This window comes from Cryptomeria japonica, chromosome 10 (assembly GCF_030272615.1).
Source record: "Cryptomeria japonica chromosome 10, Sugi_1.0, whole genome shotgun sequence".
NCBI lineage: Eukaryota > Viridiplantae > Streptophyta > Pinopsida > Cupressales > Cupressaceae > Cryptomeria > Cryptomeria japonica.
The window spans coordinates 456263705-456290730 of NC_081414.1; the positions used below are offsets into that span (position 1 = coordinate 456263705).

The window sequence follows — 27026 nt, forward strand, 5'->3', positions numbered from 1 at the left end:
CAATTGTACGTTGACGATACCAATACACCTGAGGTACAATGTATTACAATGGATAGCTCGCCATGCCTTGCACCTGAAAAGGAATATCATGAAACAAAAGTTGAAGAATCAATTGAAGATACTCCAGCAGTAATAAAGGAAGATCTAGGAGTTGAACAAGCAATTAAAGGAGAAGATGACTCATTCCTTGAAGAATTCTCGTTTATGCTACAAAAGGAGATCCTTGAGATTGAATTGCAGGAGTTTTCAAATGGCCTCATTGAAGAAGACAATCAAGTTGACATATTGAATGAAGAATCCAGATATGAAGAACAATTCGAAGGGGCGCTTGAAGATTTCATCACCATTATGCTATTTGAGGAAACATTGAAGGATCTTGTAGAGGAAATACAAATGGAATCACTGCCAAAATTTTTTCTAGATAAGCAAGTTACTGTGAGTGAAATGATTCATCATCAGCTCCGACCTCCCGAGACTAAGCTTGAAGAAGAAAGACCACAAGAGATTATCTTTGATAGACTAGAGGAGATGTTTGAAGCTCAATCCATCAAGGAGACTCTCATTTTTGAAGATATGCTAACAAAATTTCATGAAGATGCTTGGTTTATGCAAGATATCTCAGTGAAAACAGAGAATCTTGAGCTATTCGAAGGGGCACTGAGCTTGTTTCGAGAGGAATTTCCTAATCAAGATCAACACACGGTGGATGCTTGTGGAATAGTTCATCACCAATGGCGACCTCCTGAAGCAGCTGGTGACCTCGCTTCCGGCAATGCAGTTCTGTATAAGCCTGAAATATGCCAGGTTGTCTCTTTCCTTAATCCTAGCTTTGAAAGTTATTATGATTTTGATTATGGGGATTTTGGGAAAACAACTTGCATCTGGATTGATCATGGTCCTAACGAATTACCTCAGTTGATCATTTTGAGTGAAAACTTGCTTGAGTATGAGAAATGCATGGTGAGAGTTTGCCTTTCTGTGTTTAAGGATGAATTTGCCCGATTGAGAACCATCACGTTTGCCATGCTCCTGTTGCACAACCTGAGAAATCATGTGAAGTCATGTATATATTTTGCTTCTTTGAGTCATGTCGAGTCTAGGAATCTTGTATATAGGTTTAGAGTAAGTTTTCTTTTCGTGTCTTTAGTTAAAGGTCTTTTGAGCCTTGTTCTTGATTTGCCTTGAGTCGTTTGACTCATGATCTAGCGTGGCTCAGGTAGTTTAGTTGTTTGCTTTCTTTAGATAGTTTGCTTTTGGTGTGTGTTTTAGTTTAGTTTGCTTTGAGTCGGTTTGTCGGTTGGTTTGCTTTAGTTTAGGTGTCTTGAGTGGGAGCCTCCATTTTGTGAGAAAGGTGTTTGTGTTGTTGCTCACACACTGGCAACATCCTGGATCTTATGTTAGACTCATTTCTTAGATATCTATTCATGAAGTGCTTGGAATCCGAGGTTGTTCCTCTTCAGCTTTATCATCTGATCAGGACCTGTATTTGACTTGGAAGGGAATCATTTTCTGTGTCTTGATGCCGACATCTGTTGATTACTATATCTTCACACATTAATAGACTCCGAGTCATTATGGTTTTCAGGCAAAGCTGTGATTGGTGAAAAATCTAAAATCTGGCTTCAGCGCCACCGCAATCCTCAAACCCTAGTAAGCTTTACTGCTTACGAGCCAAAGGAATTGACGGAGTGAAAAAGCAATATCAAAAAAAAAAAATGAAGAAAAAAAAATGAAATATCAAAATTGGCTAAGGGGAATATGCGAGTAACTCCATCGGGGCTATAGACGCCTGGCTGGCAATGGAGCAATGTTCGTGAGCTTGTGGCGATAACCTCGTCGGGACTATGGACGTCTGACTGGCAGCGAGGCTCTGTCCAGGATGCTTTTGAAGTTCAGATATACTACGTAGCTGATCACAGGGGAACCTGAAGGTTATAATTGTCTTGTCGAGCGGAATGAATACACTTGCACACACCTGGGTAATCAAAGACTAAGTGTCTGGATTTGGTTAAGGATTTTCCTTCCACTTTGAGTACATTTTCTAATCTCCTGATGAGCTAGGTTGAATTTTCCGGAGGTTCTAGGTGTCGATTGAGTCTTTATCTCTGAAATGTTTCAGGAACATTTATTCAAGGTGGCGCTAGATGTTGTGACATTTTCACACATCGCCCCATTGCAAATGGGGACCCTTGCTTTTTTTGCTTTTTAGGGTTTGTTTTCTTGGTCTTTTAGGGTTTTGTCGGTTAGCCTTTGCATTTTTGAGTGCTGTTGGGGAGATCAATAGGATAGCAGGTCCTGCTGGAGTGAAGTCCTGATCCTGAAATTTGGCTAAGTCTGGAATGTCCTGATCCTGAAATTTGGCTAAGTCTGAATGACTTGATCTTGAAATTTGGCTAAGTCTGAATGACCTGATCCTGAAATTTGACTAAGTCTGGAAACTGAAAAACCTCCAAAAACTAGATTTTGCTATATAACTCCTGGAGGTCTGAAACCACTCTCAAACATCCTGAAAGTATATATGGAATATAACTTAAAGTATAAGTGACATTTCCTTCTATCTTGTGACATTTCCTTCTATCTTTCTTCTTTCTTATACTTAAATGTTATATTCCATAAAAATTATCCTGATAGAGAGTTCAAAAAGTCAAATTTCGCTCCTGTCCTTCACTGAGGATCCAGAGCGAATTTCGCTCCTGTCCCTCTCCAAGGGACCAAGGCAAAGCACTCCTGTCCCTCACCAAGGGTCCAGGGCGAAAAGGCTTATTTGAGTCATTCCTGGCCTTGTTTGGTCAGATTGAAACATCAAAGGCATGGTGAAGGACGAAATGAGCATGATAGAGCATCCAGACTTGATCAAAGACAATGAAATGATGGAGTTTTTGTCTACAAAGGTAAAAGCGCTCCTGTCCCTCACCAAGGGACCAGAGCGATTTTCTTTATATACACATTTTTAGATCTTTTCTTAGACTTGAACTCTTATTCATGGCGTGTAACAAGATGATATCTTCCTTAGCCAAGACATTTCATGGTGAAAAGTGAAGCATTTTGGCCTAGAAGACAAAATTCGCTCCTGTCTCTCACTGAAGGACTGGAGCTTGAATTTCAAATTTGCACTGTTCTTGCAGGATCAAGACAATTTTATGATTTGAAGAGACCAAGGAAAACATGATTTATCCATTGAATATAATTTGGAAGGCTAACAAAGGACGGATAAGCTTGGATTTGCAAAATCGCTCCTGTCCCTCTCCAAGGGACCAGGGCGAAAAACCTAATATCCAGTCCTTCTCGCCAAGTTTGGACAAATCTAAGCCAAGGCGCGAATTTGAAATGATGTTTAAAATGCCTTGAGGTTGATATGATCAAGAATTTGCGCAATGGATGCAAAAGGCGCTCCTGTCCCTCACTAAAGGACCAGGGCGATTTTTATAAAATCAACAATTTCCTTCCGAGATTATGCTAAGGCAAAGTTGAGCAAGATTGGAAAGGTCTTCTAAATCATGATGAACAAAGGTTTGACTCCAAAACTTGATGATCCTAGGCCAAATGCAAAAGGCGCTTCTGTCCCTCACTAAAGGACCAGGGCAAAAATCTCTAGAACATCAATTTTGCCTTGCAAAAAAAATGAGTTGAACATGCACTGAAGGGACGAAAGGGATCATTGCTAGCCCCACAACGTGAATTGGCAATTAAAAAATTGAGGATAAAAGTGAAAAGGCGCTTCTGTCCCTCTCCAAGGGACCAGAGCGAAGTTATTGGCATTCACTATTTTCTACTTGGGCGTTAATATCCTCCAAATCGCATGAAATGCCAAAATCATCAACTTCGAAATATTTGAAAAAATTAATTAAATTGGCATTTAATAAATTAATTTTGGGCCTCAAAAATCGAATTTCTATTATAAAGGCATTTAAAATTAATTTTTGTGGAATTAAAAATTAAAAGTTGAGTGCACAAGGCATTATTTTGCCTTTATTTGGCAAGTCGGCTTACTCCTTTTGAGGTTTTATTTATTATTTCACCTTTTATTTGCTAGGTCGGCCTCATGGGTAAGTAGAAGGTGAGCGCTCTATATATTGGGGGTGTTTTTTCACAATTTAAATCATTCAATCATCCTTTCAAGTGCGAAATTGGAGAGCTAATTGAAGGTGCGAAATCTAGCTGGAGTGGAGCGAATTTCTACTAAGTGTCGAGACTAAGGAGGGCGAAATTCATATTGAAGGCTATTGGAGAGGCGAATTTCTTGCTAGATTGGAGGATAATTTCCAGATTTTTGAAGACATTTGAAGGCGAATTTCCAGATCTTGAAGAAGCTAGTGGAAGGTGGAGTTCTTTTCCAAGCTAAAGGAGGCGCAATTTGTTCAAGAGAAGGCTTTGATCTACACTTTGCCTAGCGAAATCTATTTTTTTTACATCATTTCTTAGAGTTTAAAACTCAAGAGGAGGTATGGCGAAATCATCTTGACACCCTTGTTCAAGGTTTGATTTTTTAGACATTTGTTTTGGAAAATCTAAGTATTGCGTAGTTAATTAGGAAATGATAATTCAAAGATTTATCATAAAGTTTCCTAATTAAAATCTTGAGTCTTCCTTTTAAAGTTTAATTTTTAGATTTCAAGATATATTACTAATTTTGAAATGTTGTGTAGGTATCAAGATGGCGACTCCAAAGCCCGGAGGATCTACAAGTCGGCAGGTTCTCATCAAGGACGATCAAGCAAGGACAAGGGCGACCTCCTCCAGTCAAGCATCGACAAGGACGGCCTTCTTTGGACTAACGTCATCAAGGGCGATCTCTTCCAGTCCAGTATTCCAAGGCGAGGTACATCATCATCCTGCACATCAAGGACACAAGAAGTTAGAGCAAGGGTTCGTTGAAGAAGCAGATAGTTCCAGAAGAATTAATTAAGGCTAACTTCTCAACGTTACCAAATTGAGTATCAACCAAGTGTCAGATGAGTTGGCATCCCAGTCATCACTTCTCCAGTCGGTGTGGTCCACCTCAGCATGACCAGATTCAATGTACCTAACTCATGGGAGATGGCACAAACTCCGATGTACCTACCCCGGCTATCCATTGGTCGATTTTTCCAGAGAGGACATGTGTCCAAGCAATACAATTTTATCATTGGTCAAGCATTAAATGTTATGTAATGGTTGTAACAAACCCTAATTAGGGTTTTCATTGTAAAATCTTGGCCATTGATCTCGACTTGATCTAAGCCATCGAATTGTATTGAGGGCACTATATAAGCCCTGACATTTCATTTGTAAAGGCAATAGTTGGAAGCAATAGATAGAAAGCAATAGAAAGGAGTTAGTGAATAGAGAGTAGCTAGCTAGTTGATAGAATAGCAATTAGAGTAGAGTACAGAGAGAAGGCAAAGATTGTTGCCAAGAGGTTGTTGTAAAAGACTTGTGAAACTTCATTGAAGAAATGGTGAAATTTATGTGTCGATTCGACAATTTGCATGGTCTCTATACTTCTCATATTTGATTTCGTGTTATTAGATGAGTGGAAGAAATGTGCTTGATTGATGGTGGAATTCGTATATCCATACTACTAGCAGTTTGTTGATTGCAAACTTGCCTTGCGTAGTCAATTGGAATCATTTAGCCTAAGCTTAACTTCAATTGTCGCTTCTTCATTGATATGCATCAACCTGATGGTGTCTATGCCTGCAGTGATGATTTGAACATCATAAAGCTTTCCTTCGAAGATCGCACTAACCTTGTGAAGATGGTCTTGGGATGTCAAAACAAGACTTAGTTAGAATTTCATCAAAGATCATTCATTGCTCTTACATTCTTAGTGTTAGGATTAGATCTTTTCTTCGCCCTCATCTTTTTTCCTTTTTTCAAGTCAAAGCTAGTAAGAGCTTGTGTTCCAGCAATATTCAAAGCAAATCAGAAGTTCAGGCATCAAGTGTAAGTCCCCTTGTGGTTCCAGCAAATCACATCATACCACAGAGAGCTTATCCACACGTAGAGACCCTACATACAAGAACCTTGAAGTCATCTCGATTGATCCTTTTCGCGACATCTTCAGCATTCGGAGGCTTTACTCAAGAGAGGATAAGGTACCTTTAGGTATTTTATTCTGTGTTTGATAGTGTACAAAATACACGTCAACAAGGCGGCAAGCCAGCCACTTCCACTTTTCAGCGGAGTATGCTTTACAATCCAAAAGTGGTTGATAGTACTACTATTCAACCTTACAATATAGAGAGAAATGATTAGAATAGAAGAACAATGTTGATCACAAATGATAGCTACCTCTAAAACCAACTCAAACATAAAGCAACTACTGCTGTTCTTTATTCTGAAAGTCAATAACACGCAGACCAACCACTACCGGAAACACTAAAATGCTCATAACTAGCTCAAATCTACCCGAAATCACACCAAATCAAAAGAAAATGACTAATATGGCACAAGTGACCATTTCAGAACCTCAAACTTGCAACTTTGAAGTCCGAGAACAGTTGCATGCATCCCAAGGCAGCTAGGGAAGGGGCGACCCAACAGAAAAGTTCGACCAGCAGTAGAAAATTCAAATCAGCAAACTATCATCTCCCCTTTGGAGGACATCATTGTGTATAGGATAGAGAAAATCAGAGCCAATACCCATATTGAAACGCTCAACAGGCAAGGAGGTACGATCAAAATATTGCTTCAGCCACTATATGCCCAACACACACCAAAAACACAACAACAATCAGAAAACTGAAAATATAATAGCAAACTCCACCACTTTGAAGCTCAATTTACTCCTCTGAATGAGAAATAGGCTCTCTCACAGCTAGGTGCTATCTCCCAAGCACGAAACTAGTACAAGCTAGGAAGCACGCAACTTGGAAGCAAAGGTCTAGCACAATTTTGGCAGCACTTCGTTACGAAAATGTTCAAAGATCCCAAATGAGAGACCAAGCTCTCATATTTATAGATTCCGAGACCCCAAATTCACCTCCAAATGGCATCCAAATTACAACTTCATTTGCATTTCATTTCCCACTCCCTCATGTGTTTGGCGTCCAACTCCTAGGCAAAAAGTTCGAACTTTTTCCTTGGTGTATGAATTACAACTTAAAACATAATAAACTCATGAAATATGCCTCCTTTTCTCACGCTACCGACTTAGGGAAAATAGAATATTTTTAGGTGCAAAGTATTTTTCCATAAGTTGTCCAAAAACACATTAAATATTAACTTTAGCATAAAGTAATAATATTTAATAAATCACTGAAAATCAAATACTGATTGTGCCAAATTGAAATGATGGGTTGAAATGCCAAAAACCAACAACTGGACTGGGCCAAGGCTCTGAACTGCACTGCTAAAATAGAACTGCCTGAAATGGCACTTACTAAAAATAGGAAGTCCCAAAAACAACTCTAAACAATCTGCTTTTCGAACCATGAGAAGAAGCTCGGAAAACAAAGAATAATTTCAAAACCCTAACAACTGCCACCAACTTACTAAAAATAGTAAGTTCAGAATTCCTCCCAAATTTGAATGCATGTTATATCATTGTGAAGCTCTCGAAAAACCTAGAAGGAATCCACAAATGAAGTTGCAGAAGCCTTACCGGATAAGCAACAATTAGATCATACCAAACTCTACAAAAATAGGAAACCCTAATTCTTCATTCCGATCACCCTACGGGTCTCTGGAATAGGCCAATGGACCATTGATTACTCCTCACTAAGAAGAGGACATTACAACATGGAGATATGGGATACAGTTGATTCCAGATGGAAAATGATGCACACACCTTTACATGCAGCAACTTGCTATTTGGAGCCTAAGCTATTTCATATTGATAGACAAGGTGATTTTGAAATTATGACGGGGTTTTCATGAAGCCATTAGCAAGTTTGAACCAGATCCAACAATTGCAGCTTTAATCAGAGACCAAGATTGGGTATACAAAAGAGTGGAAGGGTTGTTTGGAATAGCAGGAGCCAAATATGGTATGACACGAGATGCGGTACCTGGTTATAGATGGTGGATGAGCTATGGAGCACAAACTCCTGAACTTTAGCGCTTTGACATTAGAATACTAAGTCAGGGAGCAAGTTCATCAGCTTGTGAGAGGAATTGGTGCTGCTTTGACCACATTCCAAGAAGAGGAACAAATTGTTGCCCGGAAAGTTGGGAGACCTTGTTTACATTCGCAGCAATTTGAAATTGTTAATGAACAAATCAGCAAGTGACTCCACATCTTCTTCACAACGATGTATTCCAGAAGACATAGAAGTGTCAGTTGTAGATAAGCCTGACTTTCTTAATGAGAAATTGGATACTGATACGGATGATGATGCTACACCATCTGAGCCAAGTGCTCTTGATGACTTAGAGCTTTTTTGAAGTTCTAAAGTCTTGACTTTTTATTGTACCTTTTTGAAAAGAAAACATCTTCGCAATCGTGATTTCACATGTTTCTTATGGTTTATTTATAAATGTGCCATCTTTTTACAATGACTTCACATCTATTTAGCAATGTTAAACTATTTTGATAATTTATTAGAAGTATTACATATATTTAAAAATAGCAAAATTTTATAAGGTGAATTTAATCCAAATTTTTTTTTTTCGAAATTTTCCCTTGTTGAACTTCATCCGAATTTCATGGCTATTGAATTCGAATTCGAATTCAAACCTTGTGACTATATATATAGGGAAATTTTGAAATTTATATAACCTTATAACACAGTAAACATTCATCATAGCAACATAATAACATTTATAAATCAGAATCTAGATTCTAAATCTAAAATCATTGAATCAATGATCATTGAACGAATCGTCATAGAACTAAGAACATAACCTCAAACGAATCAAATCGAATCATCATAGAATAAGATTAAGAACATAGGATAGTATCATGATCAAATGAATCAAATGAGAGTTCAAATTTCAATTTCATACATTCATAGATATAATTCATTGAAACAATGAAAAGTATCACTATCAAGTATCATATGACATCATATATCAAAATATTTAAATAAGAAAAGGCTGCAAGTTTCAACAAAATGAAAAGTTAAAGACTTAAAGTATCATATCATATATCAAGATTCAATTATCATTGTATCAATGTATCATATAATGTCAAAGTCTCAAACTTCAGTGTCAAAATGAAAACAAAAATAGTATGTTGCTGCCCCTGATCTTGATCCACATCAAAGTCATTGTCCTTGTCAGCCTGAACCTCAAAGGCTGCATCATCCAACAAAATGCCAAACAATCCCTGTGGTGTGTCCTCATCAACTTGGGTGGCGTCTTCGGGATTAATATCCCACCGTAAAGCTGGAGCCTGTCGATACTTTGGAGTCTTATGATCCGCATGTTGCAGAGCACTATGCACAACCACTAACTTCTCTGCTCGTTTAGAGGTAAACCTATTCCTCTTTACGAAGTGTATCAAGCTATATGTAGACCAATTCCTCTATGCAATAGAGGAACTAGCAACCTGTGAGAGGAGACGAATGGCAAGTGACCTCAACTTTAGTGCATCTAACCCATGCCATAGCCACCATCCAACGGGGCTTTTCTGTGCCATTATTGCTCTGTCCATCTGGGCCTCTTGTGTGCTAAAGTTTGGACCAACAAGGTTTGTGAAGGCAACCCTTTGCTTACGAAGTCTTTTAAAGGGCCTTTATAATCCCACGTCTCACCTCAACATCCTCACTAGGAGCGCACCTTCCAAGCCTAGGCTCATACCATTTTGGCTTTAGTGCAAAGGCTGCCATATGAAGTGGAGTGTTCATAGCATTCCACCTCCACATGAAAATTGGCTGAATGTACTCATATAAGTCCAACGACTTATTGTGAGCCAAAATTATCTCCATCTTCTGAATCATGTTGTCAACAGTCTCATATATCTCTCCAAGGCTAGGAGAGTCTGTATCAGCATATCTAATGACATCTACAATACAAGAGATGATGGAGCAAACATATCTGCAATAAGAATAAGAACAAAATGTTAAAATCAAATTTTTATTTTTTTAAATGACTGAAAATCAAATTTTTATTTTTTTAAATGACTGAAAATCAGAATTCTTTTAATTAAAATCAGAAATTTAAAAATTTGAAAATTGAAAGAAATTTATGATTTTTAATTATATCATGATGTGTTACCTCACAATGGACCACCAATTGTCATCAAAGATCTTCTGTTTTATGGCTTTTCCTTCAGGAGTGTTTGCAGTAGGCCATCTATTCCACTCTAAATTCACTACCATCATCTGTAGAGTATCATGCACCTCAACCATCCTCTCTTAATTGACATATCTTGTCTCTATAGGTTTGAGAAATTTCTTCTTTGAAAACGTCTTGAAGAGAGCAAGTGAGGTGTGGTGGTTGCAAATGAACATTTGAATATCTCTACCTTGTGTCACCACTTACTTTACCCAATCCAATTTCCCCATGTCCTTCAAGGCATTATTCAATGCATGAACACAACATGGAGTCCAAAAGATGTGCTTGTAAGCATCCTCCACCATCAAACCAGCCAATTACATGTGTTGAATCAGTGATCACCTGAACAACATTTGAGGGCCCAACATCCTCCGTGGCCTCTCTCAGAATGCTAAATTGAAAATCTGCATCCTTGCGTTTCCCTGAACAATCAATGGCTCTAGGAAAATAAGAGCTAGTTGTGCATGTGACCATGATGTTGATGAGTGGTTGGTGACTAATATTGGTCTACCCATCCATCACAATGGAACCACTCTTTATCCAAGTATGCCTCATATCCTTCATCACCAAAATCACCTTCGAATATGCTTTGTCAAGGAGGGTAGTGCGTAGTTTATGATCTCCAGGGGGTACAAAAGAGGGACCAATATTACTTGTGTCTCTCATTATTTCTTGAAGTAAGGAGAATGGGCCACATGAAATGGGATGGCATGGGCATAAAATAAATGAGCAATGAAACTCTCCGCCAATTCTTGTGCTTGCACATTGAACAAATTTGTAACTAACACTGGCTGCTCACTATCACTAGCCTTCCTCTTTCCTTTTTCATTTTTCATTTTTTTGGCTCCCACACTATGTATGGCACTACCACTAGATTACATAGGGTGAACACTATGAGTAGATGGCTGTGAGGGCTGAGGCATTACGAAGGACATACTTTGAGACTTGCATTCGACGACCATGTGTAATCTATAACACTCTAAATTTGCATCCTCCTTTAGATTTTTACAATATTTAACTCCTTTGCCCATAACAGCCAAGAAATGAGACCACACCCTTGTGTAGCTCTCTCTAATATCACCTTCGCATACATGACGCTTATACACCCTACTTCCACCCGATTTTTTCTTTTTGGCATCTGTGGGATGATTAAGGCAAAGTAGAGGTTTTTTATGGTTAAAAGGGCCTTGTGCAAATGGTTTTAATATAGATGAAGGGATTTGAAATTTGTTAGGTTCATGTTTTGACTCACCCCCAACACTTCCACTACCACCCCCAATTGCAACTTCTTTCCCTTCCCATCCTTCATCACTACCATCACTGCTACTAAAGTCACTCATGTTTAATGAGTGAGTCTACTATATAATGCAAGTTCAAAATTCTGAAATATAAGGAAAAAAAATAAAATCAGACTTCTTTTCTTGAAACTATGAAATAAAATAAAAAAATGTAAAACAAAACCATTATGATTATCATTAAACCAAATATGGAAGCATGGACTTACCTTAAATGCTCCAAATCTAAAATTTAAACCCTCCAAATGGCAAATCCAAATAGTCTTGCTGTTGCTTCTTAAATTTTCTTCTTTTCTTTAAACCCTAGGTGAAGTCTTGAGTTTGTGCCTAAGCAATAAAATTCACATTTCATAGTCTTCTTTTCCCTTGCTCAGACGGAAATCAAAAAACCTTTCACACTTTGACTTTAGTAGTTCACACTTCAGTCTTTCTCTTCCCTGCAGCGCTGCCGTGAGTGAGCTCCGTCGATAATAATAAATCTCAAAGGTTGAGGTCTTTTATTTGTTTTAAAACTGACTTATAAGTTATATCAATATCATATGACACATCGATATCATATAATAATATTGATATCATATGAAACGTGATATCGATATTATTATATCAATATCATCTTTTATATGATATCAATATCATATTGCATATGATATCGATATTAAAAATAAAATAAAAAATTAATCGCTTTTGATATTTAAAATAATTTTTTTTTTAATCGCTTTCTTTTAAATTTTAATCGATAGATATTTCATTAAAAAAATTTAATTGCTTTCCTTAAATTTTTAATCCAACGATATTTCAAAATTAAAAATTCAATAACAAATATGAGAAATATTGGTGGAATGAAAAATAAATTTTATAAAAAAATCTATTTTTAAATTTTTTCTACTGTTAGAAACGCCCATCTGTCCTTGGGATGGTTAGGGGATGGCTTGGGCACCCCCAACCATCTCGGGGACGGTCAGTAGTGCTCGAAAAAAGAAGTTGACCGTTTCTAAGTTTTCGGGATGGTTTCCAAAATTTTTTGTGGTTCGTCTCTGAAACCGTTTCCGTTTTCGGAATGTGTGCCTTTGGGGTGGAAACACGTTTTCGGGTAACACTGGTATTAATTTTAATTTGTGCTGGGTTGGATGCAAACCTACACTTAGGCTTAGAAAGGAACCAACTTTGTTTGGAGGTTTGATCTCAAGTATAGAAAAGCTCCACACTTGAGAGTTGATTCCCATTGTGTCTCTGAAGTATTGAACTTGGCTTAGTAAGGGTGCAATTTTAGATGACAATAGTAACCAAGCCAAAAAATATATATACAATAAATACAAAGATTGAGAAAAAGCACTTGGTCTTTTATTCATATAACAAAGTATATATACACAAATGTCCCTATTTTATGAAATATTGTTTCGTGAGATTTTGGCCAACTTTTTGATTTTTTTCACAAGCTTCTAAGTCTATCCAGAAATTAAAATCGATTGTTCGCATTATAAAACTTGGAGTTGCCTTATTTGATCATTTTATTTAGCATATGAGGTTTCTTTGTTCAAGAGAGCATAGAATACTTGGTATTTTATTTTGTGTTCTAGGTGTCTTAAAAAATAAATTAACAAGACTTTCAAATAAATTAACTCATATCCTTGGTATTTTACATTTTATATGTAATGTAGTTTGCTTTCCAACTATTTGAATTTTTTCCCCCAAACAAGTGTTGTTTATAATTCCTAGTACTGAAAAAGAAGAGAATTTCATTGCTTTATCATTCATATTGTAAAGCTCTATGTGGTTCCTTGTCAAATTACCTTTGTATTATATGTTTGGATGTTAATGCTGCCATGATCTGGTTAATAATTTAAATTTCTGTACTTATACATCGTAGGACTATGTGGTTTGCATCTAGTAAGTTATTGTGTGAATCAGCGTATGCTCTCACCTTACCTACATGAAGATCTTGGTGATAAAAAAATTGTGAGGATTTTGCATTTAATTTTAATACTTGCAAAATATTAAAACAAATTAGACATTACAAGATATATTACAATTTAGTGTACAAAAATGGGTACCGTAGTGGGCACTATAATGGTTTATTTCTCTTCTTGGCCTTTTGAATCCAAATTCAATACTATTTTTTGTTTTCTACCACCATTATGCCATAAATTTACAATCATTGCAATTCTATTTTCTTGCATAACTTATGCATATCAACTAACGTTGTTGCTTTTAGAGGAGTGAATTATATATATTGCAAGTTCTTATTCAATCATTACAATACATGTTGACTTTTCCTGCCATTTTGATGTATTGCAATAGCCTTAGGAAATTAGTGTCTTTGTAATCCTAAAGATGATTTATTTGTTTTGATTTTACTTTCAGGCTTTGGGAGGAAATGAGAGGTGGTTTGACCGGTTTTTGGCTCAACATATTGCTGTGTTTTACTACTTCATGGCAGCCTTTATGTATGCATTGAGTCCAAGGATGGCATGTATGTAATTTGCAGAACCTTAATACTGTTTCATTTCTCTCTTTTATTTGACTCAATGCATACTTTCTTGTTCCATTTTCATCATTATTGTTTTTGGCAGTTCATTTTTCTTCAGTTCTAGCTATTTATAGGCAGATTGATTAATTGCGAAGATAAATAAAAATTGTATTAGCTTTACATTATGAATATTTTTTGAAAAATATAAGGATGATAGAGAGTAGTGATATTTGTCAAAGGGGTTGAGCCTATTTGGTTAAATCAACTAGTTCTTATTGTGGAGGCCTTGGTTCAAATTCCCAAAGTGACATTAAGATGGGTCTATTGATTCTCAGTTGAATAAGGTTGTTTCTATTGAATAAAGTTGATTAGGTCAATTGCCACATCCATATTTGGGTGTGGCACACCTCAATGGTCGAGGTTAGATGCAAGTCCTAGGTGAATTTTATAGAATAGCTACCACTTTCTTGTGCAAGCAAAGCTAAAGGATGTAAGAGTATACTCAATTTTTTTTCACTTTTTCCAAACTTAGTTGATGGACATTTCATCAAACAGTTTGCTTGCATGTATGGAGTGTTTATTGAAGGTTTAGTTTATACAGGTGTCAAGATTTAATTGCTCTCTTAATGCATATGAAATTCAACTTAAATCACAGAGCAGAAATAAATGCTAGAGATAAACAAAAATTCTTTAATTAAATAATTACTATCATATACTCAGATTACAGGACTGAGTTTCTGACCTCAACCAGCAGTTAAAAACTTGAGCGCGAAGAGAGTTTAACCTTCAGCAATCACCAGAGAGTATGGTGAGAATGTTTGCCATCTGAGCTACTTCTTTTAAACACAGCAATGAAAGCATATTCACTGTCTGATTCTTCACACAAGGCAGGGATTGAAGCAGCAGTCCCACATCTCAAAGGAAGATAGAAATGACATACAGAAACAAATGCCAGAACATAAACTTCAGATTCATTCCAAGATATCCACACAGCTTCTAATAAACCCAACATCCCTTGATAATGACACCACAATCAGTCAGTATCTTTGTTTGAGCAAATATCCTTCCAGAAGAGTTCTTGGACCAGCAAACTGTCATCACAAGTCCCAGCTGAAGCTCACAACTTCCTCCTTACTGAGAAATGGTGCCATTGATAGATTCTTAAGGCCCTCAACATACACTTCTTTGATGCCTCAACCAGCAAATACGAACAAAATCCCAGCACTTGGCTCAAAAGGCTCCAATGCCAAGGATGGGTACATGTCTAGCTGAGTATGCCTCCCCAAATAAATCACATGCCAAGAAAGAGTCTTCATGCTGTTGTCCTCATTTTTGTTTTTCAAAAATGAAGGCAATTTCTTGAAAAATTCAAGTCTTTTGTTTTGATGCACGCTTTTCGAGGGCAAAATTTGTTTTAATTAATGTCCAATTTAAACATGCATCTTCTTTTTGGTTTTCTTAGTTAAGTTTCAGTTGTTTTGTGTCTTGTTTTTGCTCCTCTTGATGCAAAGTCGAGTTTGGAGGCTTGGAGTTTAAGTTGGGGGTCTTTTCCTCTACATAACAAGTAACTTTATCTACTTGTAATCTGTCTTTTGAAACCCGATTTTAGAGTTGTAAGGTCTTTTAAAGTAATTTCACTTGTAATACAGGGTTCATAGCCCGATTACAAGTGTTTCCCTTGTATTGTCAAACAAAAGTGCTTAGCTTGCAATCAGGTTTTTAAAACCTGATTACAAGTTAAGTCACTTTTTAAAAGAAAGTTGATTTTAAATGTACTTGTAGTCGGGTTTTGGAAACCCCAATACAAGTGACTTTCAAAATTAAATGAAACTTCTTTTACTTGCATCACCTTTGGTGAAACCCGACTACCCTCGTCTTACTCCAACACGTCTTTATTTTCAGCGTTTTTCATGGAGAGCATTCAAGGCATTGTTGTTTGGAAGTAGGATTCTCTTCATAGCATTTTTATAAAGCCTCCTGTTGAGATTTTTGAATCATTTCAAACTCTTTCATCTTGGAGCTGTGGCGGGTTTGCATAAGGTTTCTTTTAGGCAGGTTTGCATAAGGATTCTTTAAGTGTCTTAAAGCGGTTTTCTTTCAAGGTAAGCTTCCTTCTTTAATTTCGGTTTTGAATCATATTTCTTTTTCTTGCTAGGTTTTTAAATGTATGTATCTGCATTTTACCCATGATACCGAAACCCCATTCAAGCTTTGGTGTGTTGGTTTGTTTTCAAGTTCGCTTTGCCTTTGTTTGTGTTGGTTGAAAATTTTGTACACCTGGGGGATGTGCAAAATTGTGGTTTCAGCCACAGTGTGTGAGTATGATACTCTCCTATTTTGGGGAAGGCTCTTCCTATCTACAAACTAAACTAATCTAATATGGGTGAGACAACAGTCTTTCTTCTTCTTTCAAGAAAAACTGTTCTTTTCTCTTCACAGAAAAGTAATAGCAATTGGAAATAAATAACAACAACCTATAAAGTAAAATGAGAGAGAGGAAATGAAGTTTCCTGAAAGCACAAAGACTTCTGTCACATCCTTCGGGACGGGAAAACAATATCAAGCACAAAGTCTTGAATATTTGAAATCCTATTTACCCTTTTATAACAATAATTTTCAAGAACAAGTGCAAGGTACAACAACACAAAGTCTGCAAATATAATGCGCTTCTAAGACTAAAATGAAAATTATCACAAGCTCAAAGTCTTGTGATACCTTCCTCTAGAAGCACATGAGAGTATCATGAAGCACAAAGTCTTCAACACTTCTATTGTCCTATCAACCTTCTCAAAATGATAACAATGTACAACACACAACAGCTCAAAGTCTGTCTATATGATGCACTTCACCTTACATGCACAAGTCTTAAAAATAGAAGCAGCACAAAGTCTACAAGCTATCTCCCCACTTGAACTTTCCACACTATCTTCAAATATGATAAGCAACTCAAAGTTTGCAAGACCAAATCTGAAAACCAAACATATAACTCTAAATACAATTAGCAGCTCAAAGTCTGCAAGGTTGAATTTAAATCCCTCTTGAACAATAGAACAAAACTCACAATCAACTCCACAAAATGTCGTCACATAACAACTTGAGTTGGCACAAAGTCTTAACACAACTTGCCTCTTTTATTGAAAGCAATTTGATTTACATATAAGCTCAAAAACTTAGAGTGCACATACAAACTGGCAGAATTTTGTTGCATTGCCAAAAGATAAAAATTACAATAGACCCCCTCAAGTATTTATAGGAGAGGAACCTTGAGAAAAAGGTGGGCGGATCCTAACTAACTAGAGAAATTCTCTCAATCACCATGACTTATTCCAACTATAGTTCTAATCTAACTCAACTTGTAGCTGCCTTACATGTACTTACATTTCACAAAAATGCAAGTGAAGTGTAATATCCCCAACAATTTTTTCAATTTGTTTCCAGTTACAATCACAACAAGAACCTGTTAAGGTTAGGAAATCAAGATACAATAATGCTGAAGTTGTAACCCTTTCACTTTCTGATCACCAAGTGCCCAATATGGGAAGGTGAGAGCATACGGTGTTGAGGGGATCGTTAACTTCAAATAACTAGAAATAATACAATGCTCGGGCGGCAAGCCAACCCCTTCCACTTTTCAGTGGGAAATGGAGAATATTGAAGATCACTTGGCGGTGAACCAGCCAAGGATAGTACAAGAAACTGAAGAACAATCACTCTACGGGTTATGCAGTGGGAGGACTAGAAATGAAATTTACTATCAAATCCACCACTTATTCAGCGGGATGACAACATTACAATCAACTAAACCGCTTATGCAGCGGGAGGACAATATTACAAAATATTCAAAATAGGCGGCTAGGCCAGCTTCTTCCACTTACGCAGTGGGACTACAAGCAATAATCCAAAAGATAGTTGTTAGTACTACTAATTAGCTTTACAATGCACATTATGGATTATCAATACATGAAATATCGCTATCCCAAAGATAGGCGGCATAGCCAGCCTCTTCCACTTATGCAGTGGGACTAACAAATAACATAACTGTTGTTAGTACTACTAACCGGCATTACAAATCATATATAATGAAGAATCAAGTGTTGATAACAAGTCCAACAGCTGCAACAATAATAGATGATAACTCCCAAACCAACTTAGACTACTCACACCGAAAAGCTCTTCTAACACACAACTATGAAATTCTGAAAATCAATAACACGCACAGAAAACACACAGACCAGCAAGCTACGGACACCCCAAAATGATCATAACTTCTCCAAATCAACTCCGAATGACACAAAAACGGAAGCAAATGAAAGCTATGACTAAGGCGATGCAACCAAAGATTGAAACCTGCACCGCAAACACCACAAACAGCCAATACGCAACCCAAGGCAGCCAAGAGATGGTACGGCCCAGCTGGAAAGTTCGATTTGCTACCAAAAATCAGAAAGAACACCAAATGAAATGCCAATGTAGAAGAATGATCGCCCTCGAGATATGATTGCATAGGCAGGGAGATACGATCGAATCTTTGCTTCAGCCACACCAAAAACCAGCAACACTGAAATCCACACCACATTGAAAATCTGAAAATGCACACTAAAATAGAACCGCACATTCAAAAGATCCAATCACAGCTAGGAGTGATGTCTCACACTCGAAGTCTGTCAAGAGCCCTAGGAGGTATTCACCCTCGAAGATTGTCTGGAGTTAATCCGACAGCATAACAGTGTAAATTGTCTGAGATACCAAAATGAGAGCCCAAGACACTTATTTATAACTTTTTGCCAGCCAAATTCAAATTCAAATGCACTCCAAATATGCCCAAACCAAATGCCATTCCATTTCATCCACATTTGGCATTGCATTTCATTTCATTTCCTTGCACAAGTTCGCCCAATTCACATTCACCCAAAATCGCCCTTTTTAATAAATGTGTCATAAAATAAAGTGTAAAGTGGGCGCCCAACTATGACTTCCAAATGAAAAATATTACTAAGGCAATATACTTAGAAAATCGCCCCATTTGCCTTGAGTTATAATTTAATTATTAACACCATGACGACCCCCTTGAAGTCATATGCAAATTTCGCCCAAATAGACTTAGGATAAAATTAATATTTTCTCCCTTCCTAAGTCGTCCATTCATAAAATAATCAAATATTAATACCTCATACCTAAGGTATTAATATATGAAAAATACCTTCTCCTCAAATACTGATTATTGCCAAATTGAGCCGGAGACTTAAGTGCTGGAAATCACCAAAACTGAACTGAGTTGGGGCTCTGAATTGAACTGTTAAAAATAGTCATCTGAGTGAATACAAGATCCTGCCAAAATAATACTACCAGAAATAGCCACTAAGCTCAGTTGCAAAATCCTTGCTAAGAATAGCACCAAAAAATGCTAAAAGACCAACTGCTTAAACTGACCTGCCGAAAATAGCCATCTGAATAGGCCTGTTGACATCTTGCTAAAAATAGTACTTACTAAAAATAGCATACTGCTAAAAATAGTAAGTGTTTCCAAAGTGATTTCAACCACATTTTGAGTAGCCATCGCACACACTAAAAATAATGTCTGGAAAAAGTCACTTGATGCAGATGCAAGTCGAACCATCGTGAAGCTCTCTGAAAACCCAGAAGGAATCCAGAATCCAAAGTGTCAAACTCACACATTTACCCCCTGAAAACACCAAATAATCCTCCTAGAAAATAGGAAACCCTAATTTCTGTCCCTGCCTACAGGCCTCCGAACTAGGCTAACAACCAGCTGAACTTATCACTGCGGAGAAGGGGATATCACATAAAGTGACACTTGCAATTACAAACTTGACATTACATGTAGTGTCAAAACAAAATTACAAATGCATAATTAATCTAAGTGTCCAAAGACACGACTCCAACTGCATCATCCTTTGTCTGTGATGATCTTCATGCTGCTTGAAGTATTCTAGATTGGTGAAGAAATCTTGAAGTGGAATAGGAATTTGCATCCTTAATGATCTTTGTGTTCTTGGCCAACGAACTTCAACCTTATCTTCTTGCTTGGGGTAGGATTGGCTTTTCAGGAGGGAAGTTCTTTGCAAGGTTGAAGTAAGAAACCTATCTCTGTCTTGAAAGCATTCTATAATTTGCATCCATGAATTGTTGTTGTATCTCTTCTTTGTATCATCTTCCAATCTTGAAATCTGCTTGCAAAATAAGGCCCATGCCTTAATTTATTGATTTGGTAGGTCGTGTGTGCAAGCAGGACTGACATGGGTAGGGATAAATTGATTCAAAGATGGGCTCACAAGAGGACTGCATTACAGGTGTGGTAAAACAAGAGCATTGACTTGCAAATATGGAGAACAAACATGTAACTTCATATGTGTAATGGGAAAATACAAGTTTGCACTTGTAATTGGACCCTAGAGACTCATTTTCAAGTGTTTTTGAGTGCATTTTGGACCAATTTCGGGTTTTGGAAGGCTGATTGCAAGTGAAGACAGAATTGCAATCGGGTTTTAAAATTTCGACTACAAGTAGACTTTAAATGGGAAAAATGGATGAAAGTGAAATGAATGGATGAAATGGTGAGAAAGGGATTTTGACATGAAGGAGAAGATGGAAAGAATGATATCAACTGGTAATGGCAAACTTTATGTGACAAGGAAAGACACATTTTCAGCTTGGAAACGTGGAAAGAGGGAAAAACTTCAACGAATCAGATTTGTAAAACCCGAAATCAAATGAATGGGAAAAATATGAAAGAGGGGAAAATCATGCAAATTTACAAAGTGCATTCAAAGAACTTATCCATTTGGGAACATCACTTAGAAACCCGAACCTTTGCTTGGTCAAAGGCCCTAGACCAAAACAAATGAGCTTGGGAAGAATTGAAATGCTCTATAAATAGATGAAAGAGTCACCACATTGATATTCCTTGCAGCAAGTAAATCGGTTTTGCATTCATCCCACTCCACAAAAAATGGCTTGGAAGGAGAGATACGCTTGATGTCAAACACTCTTCAATGAATGAAGGATGCAAAACGTGTTGCAAATGTGGCAACAATGGCGGAATATGGGCACCCAAAACGTGGAGCTTACATAGCAAAAAATGGAGCCAAAAATCCCCACATTTATGCACAATGTGTTTGCCAAAACTGTTGAATCCCAAAAACATGGCAACAACCATCGATCTCCAGCAGCATAGCAAGAATGTGGGATAATTCAAGGGAATAATGCCACAAAAATCAGATTTGTGAGAGCAAGAATGCAGATCGGGATTTTTCTCTCCAACTACAAGCAAATGTGCCCTCCAACAATCGGGTTTTTAAAACCCCTTTACAAGTTTTAAATTGCATTACTTTTTCCTTCAGTTGAGCAAATTCGGGTTTGAAAGGAAGAAGAGCAAAAAGAAATAACAAAACAACTTGTAATGGGGAAATAAAATCCCCATTACAAGTTTAAAAGGAATAAAAACATAAAAACTTGTAATAGGGAAATAAAATTCTCATTACAAGTAAGACACAAGACATAAAAACATTTAAAAAACTTAAAAGACTTGTAATAGGGAAATAAAATCCATATTACAACTTAAAAGCACAAGGTAGGAACTTTTATGAGAACTTACAAGTTCTCATTAAATTTGTATTTTTAATTTAACTTGTAATTTGTCTAAAAAGTTCCTACAACAACTTAAAAGACAAAAATGGAAAAGGGAAAATAAAAAGCAAGTTACAAGTTACAAGTTTTAAATAAAGTGCACTTGTAATTGCTAGAAAAAAAACCCCTACAACACTAAAACATAAAGGAAACTCAAAACTTGCAAAGGAAAGAAAATTTTCCACTTGTAGTCCAGAGAATAAAACCCGATTTTGAAGGAAAAACAGAGCAAACGAACTCGAAATGCGATGAAATTTTTGCTTTTTTAGGTTTTGTCCTAGCTCTGCATTTTCATAAATCTTCATTTTGAAAGAGTTAAGAGTTAGAGTTTTGAGGTCATTCTGGGCCAGATTGAGAATTTATGCTTAGAATTGAATTTGAGTCTTGTCAAAGTGCTCAAAAGGCTCAAAGGATGAGGATTGCAATTGCTTTGAGTCATTTCTGTCAACCTGCTATTTTTAGAAATTTTTGCTTTTTCTGTTTTTTTCTGCATTTTTTGAAAGTGACATCTGGGTTTTGTTCTTTGAGCTATTTTATTACTACCCCTTTTTTTAGAATTTGAAAATCTCGCCTCTAAATATAAAAAGAAGGGCTTTGAAAATTTTTCTTTTTCTTGAGATTAGGGTTTTGTTCTTTAGGTCGTTTTGATCCTACCAATGTCTTCAGATTAGAAAATTTTTGCTTCTAAGTGTAAAAAGCAAGGGTTTGAATTTTTTTTCTTTTTTCCGAGATTAGGGTTTCAATCCTCATGCCAAATTATTCCTACCCATGTTCTCAGATTTTAAAAATTATGTTTTTAAGGGTAAAAAGAAGAATGCAAACCCTAATTAGGGTTTTGTTCCAGAAGACCAGCTATAATATCAGTACCCATGTTCTCAGATTTCGAAAATAAGGTCTCCAAGTGCAAAAAGCAAAATGGAAATCTAGATTAGGGTTTTTGTTCAGATGAACCAGCAAGGTATGAACATGGGATGAACATTGTTGACCAAGTCAAAAGAAGGCAAGTGAAATGGCACATTGAAAATTTCGCCTAGGTTGAAGAAATAAAAATGGCAGACAAATTCAACAAGCTCAAGGTTAAGCAAAAGGAATAGCAGGTGATTAGTCAAAATCATCCAAGAATGTCAAGCATGGAAGATGTTCTAGCATAATCAATGTTCACCAAGGCATTGGAGAATTGTCCAAACAAAATTGTCCGACAAATGTTAAACTCCTACCAAGGGTTAACTAAATCATAGCAATAGTTATTTAAACTCCTACCTAGGGTTAAGCTTATTTGTACACAAAATTGTCTTACAAATTATCCAAGTGTACCTCATAGTCAAGATAAAATTGTCCGACAGATGGCAAACTCCTACCGGGGGTTAACTAACTCATGGCGAAAGTTAACTCACTCCTCCTCAAAGTTAAGCAAACAAGAAACCGAGGCGTAAAAATGGTTAAGTATATGCAATTATGTCCAACACTTTCAAAGTCCGCCTTGTCCATCATACCTTCAAAATACGCCTAGGCAAGTTTGACCATGGCACAAGGAATTTGGACAAAATTCACCAAAGCTTGAGAAAGAATGGCAATGAAGGGCCCACTCAGATTAAGTTGAAGATGACATGGCAGTAAAATATGACATGGCATTCCAAAAGGATTGAAGATGATGACTTGGCAAATAAAGCAATAAAGCAATGTGACATGTCTTCCTAAAATTCGAACTTCTAGAAGGAGAATAAAGCAAATAAAACTTTCTAAAATTTGATGGAAGCCTCCAAGGAGAAGTTCGAACTTCTAGAAGGAAGAATAAAGATTAAAACTTCCTAAAAATTCAAACTTCATAAAGGAACACTCAAAGCAATAAAACTTTCCTAAAAATACTTCCTTGTGTGACAAGCAAAAGGTTAAGATAAAGCTTGTAGAAGTCTCCAAGAAAACTATAAGACAAGGTTTTATTTCATTAAAGACTTAATTATTTGCCTAGCAAGGAGAAGTTTGAACTTCTAGAAGAGAGGATAAAGCTTCTAGAAGCCATCTTAGAAGCTATAAAAGGAGGTTTCATCTCATTAATTCTTCTTTCTTCAAAGCAAAGATTGAATTCTTCCTAAAATTCGCCAAAGGGAGCAGCTCCAAAGATTGATTAACTTATCAAATTTGCAGCAGGGTTAGCAAAATTCGACTTTGGATAACAGTTTGAAGGTATAAATTCAAGGGTTTGAAGGAAATAATTTCAATATTCTCCTCAAATTCGCCATTAACAGCAGATTGAAGGTGAAATTTCTACCTTGAACATCTCCAGAAGAAGGAATAAAGCAGATTCAAGAAAAGAAGTCCAAATTCTTCTTGAAAATCACTCCAAAGTCTGATTAGATTTTAGGAGGATTGGCCATATAAAGAAAATCTAAGGGTTTGAAGGAGACTGTCAAGAGGTTTAACAAATTCGCCATTTACAGCGGATTGAAGGTTTGCTAATAATATTCTGATTCCATCATTGATCATTCTTGAATCTGCCTTGAAAGAGAGAGAGAATCCAAATCTGTGCATAGTCTTCTTAATAATCATTCAAGCCTGCACTTCACCTTGTCTAGAAGACTATCGAATCTGCCTTTGATAAAGAAGTAAAACAAATTTGGAGAAAGATACATATCCAAAACTTGTCCAAAATCATCTTTGACAGATGCTCTTCCAAGTAAAAGGTGAACTTTTGTGTAAACCTGCCCTGCCAAGAACAAAGTAATCTAAATTTACATATCCAAGGATCTAGAAGCAAATGAAATTGTCCAACTGCTGCAATCATGATCAGACCTCTAAACCTACCTTAGAAGAGAAAGGTTGTTCAAATTTGATGCACATGAGATGATCCTTCAAATATGATACAAACCTGTCTAAAGCCTACAAAATTTGCCATGGAAATAGAGCAAGGGTTTGGGAATCAAGCAAAATTGTTTAAAATAGCAATCAAAGAAAGTTAGAAAATTGGAGGTTCGCTGGACACAAAGGAATACACATGTGTGCCATAAAGAAAGGTATGAACAAACTTAAGATTGTGTCCAAGCACAAAACTTGTCCAAGGATGTGGAATGTCCGCCCATGTCCAAGGAAGAAAGTTCTCAAAATTTGCTAACAAAGTGTTTAAACCTCCTCCAGTTCCATCTTGGCAAGGATTTTGTCCAAAGAAACTAAGCACAAAATCTGTCCAATAAATTGAGAACTTCGCTTTGTCAAGAGGAAGACATTCAAGCACGAAAAATTTTCCATAGAAATTTGACATATTCTCATCCAAGACCGCCTAGGTTTGGACAAATGAAGCATCACACGAAAATGAAATAAAAGATATGACAAAGATGAAGACAAATTGTCTGATCCATCTTGAAATTCACTATGGACAGCAAGCACAACAACTCCCAAAATTTGGTTTTCAGGTTTGGTCTTGCAGACTTTGAGCTGTTTATCATATTTGAAGCTAGTGTGGAAATCTCAGGTGGGAAGATAGCTTGTAGACTTTGTGTGGCTTCTATTTTTAAGACTTGTGCATGTAAGGTGTAGTGCATCATGTAGTTAGACTTTGAGCTGCTACATATTGTGCTTAGTTAGCAGAAAATCATCTAAAAAGGTTGATAGGAGAATAGATAGCTGAAGACTTTAAGCTTTCTTTCTGTTTTTGACGGAGGTCTTTGTGCCTTCATTGAAACTTTGCTTCCCTTTATGTTCCAAAAATTGTACAAAAAGTCTCACTTCTGTATTTGCTGTTATTTATTTCCAATTGCTATTGCTTTTCTGTGAAGAGAAAAGAGTATAGTTTTTCTTGAAAGAAGAAGAAAGACTGTTGTCTCACCCATATTAGATTAGTTTAGTTCGTAGATAGGGGGAGCCTTCCCTAAATTATGAGAGTATCATACTCACACAGTGTGGCTGAAACCACAATTTTGCACACTCCCTAGGTGTACAAAATTTTCAACCAACACATTCCATCAGTCCCATGGAAGATGACTCTTATTCTTTCTTCCAACTCTCTAGCTTCTATAATCGTTCCCAGATCTCTCTTCCTCTCTAAAACAATCTGTGCTACATCCACTATCTTATCATGAATCCGATGCATATCATCTTGAACTTAACTACATGCATTTCCAATCTTTTCATAAATGACTTTCTTTGTTCGAAATAGACTGCTCCATCGTAGAAAGCTGTGTGTAGATCCCTCTCTTGTTATCTTCTCTCGTGATAAAAATTCTTTGGATGTTTTCCTTATTACTTGAAGCACTGGAATGATGACATCCCTAGCATGAGCAAATGCCTCAAAGGCTTCTATGAGGACATGAGTTCTCCCAAGAACCTTTATGACAGTGTCTAGTGTCTTCATTATGCACTTCATGAACTTGCTAACTCTAATATACGAGTCTTCTATCCATGTACCCATCAACTGTGCGGAGTTCCTCATTTTCTCCGTATGATCAACTGATTCTAGAGGAAGCAAAGGTGGTGGTGTAGTTGCTAGACTCTGATGCCTCAATGGTTGCTGAAATTGTTGGACATAGTTCCTCCACGCACCTATCTCCTTTTCTAATCTTCTATTCTTTTCTATTTCAGCTCTCAACATATCATTGGCTGCCTTCAATGAATCAATAACATCACCTATAGCTTGCTCGGAGGTGAGTGGACCCAAATCAATAGTCTCCATATCATACTCATCTCCTGTGATCTCGCCTTCATACTTCTCAACCCTTGGAGTAGCTATTTGGAACTTCCTTGATCCAGAATCATCTCTAATCACCTTGGACATGTTCGTATCTTTCTTCTTCTCGGTAACCGTTGAGTTTGGTTTAGAAGACTTGCTATATCGTATGTTTGTTCTTCACCAACTACTATCACTTCTTGAGCTAGTCTTTCCTTCAACCATTTCGGAATAGAAGATCTTCCTTCTTGAATTTGTGCTTCTTCATGCATTTGCTCATCTCTAGGTGGGGAAGTAGTCTCATCATTATCCTCTTCTTCACCTCCTTCAATCTCTTGAATGAGATGGGTGAGATCTTCTTGTCCTTGTGACGATTTCTCTTTGCCTTTATCGTTGTGACCTGTCGATTCTGCTGATTCATTAGCTCCTTGACTTAACTCTTTTTCTACCCTTTGCTCTTTGTTCCTTTCATCTAGGTTTGGCTCTTCTTCATGTCTTGAGGAAGGCTGACTTGTATTTGATTTATGCTTCTTCCTCGAGGGCTCCTTTTCTCCACGATCTTCCTTTTTCTTTGATCCTCTTGAGTGAGATGGTTGAGGAGCACTCCCACTTGCGCTTGCTTCTTCACCATCTGCTTTTTCTTCTAAATGGAATGTCATTGCTTTGTTCTGCTCTTTCATTTTCTGGTGTTGTATATCTATCCATATGCGAGTGTATTCTAAAACTGGTTTCATCAATTCCTTCAAATCGACAACCTCTA

General features: G+C 36.9%; 1 protein-coding gene across 2 annotated transcripts in view; it reads left to right on the forward strand.

The window, feature by feature from the left end:
- LOC131067522 (ubiquinol oxidase 4, chloroplastic/chromoplastic) overlaps positions 1-27026 on the forward strand; it is a 154385-nt gene that overhangs the window by 63366 nt on the left and 63993 nt on the right. For both annotated transcript variants that reach the window (XM_058002554.2, XM_058002555.2), the window contains exon 5: positions 13857-13965. In XM_058002554.2, the coding sequence (XP_057858537.1) occupies positions 13857-13965 (109 nt within the window). The remainder of the gene's footprint in view (positions 1-13856; positions 13966-27026) is intronic.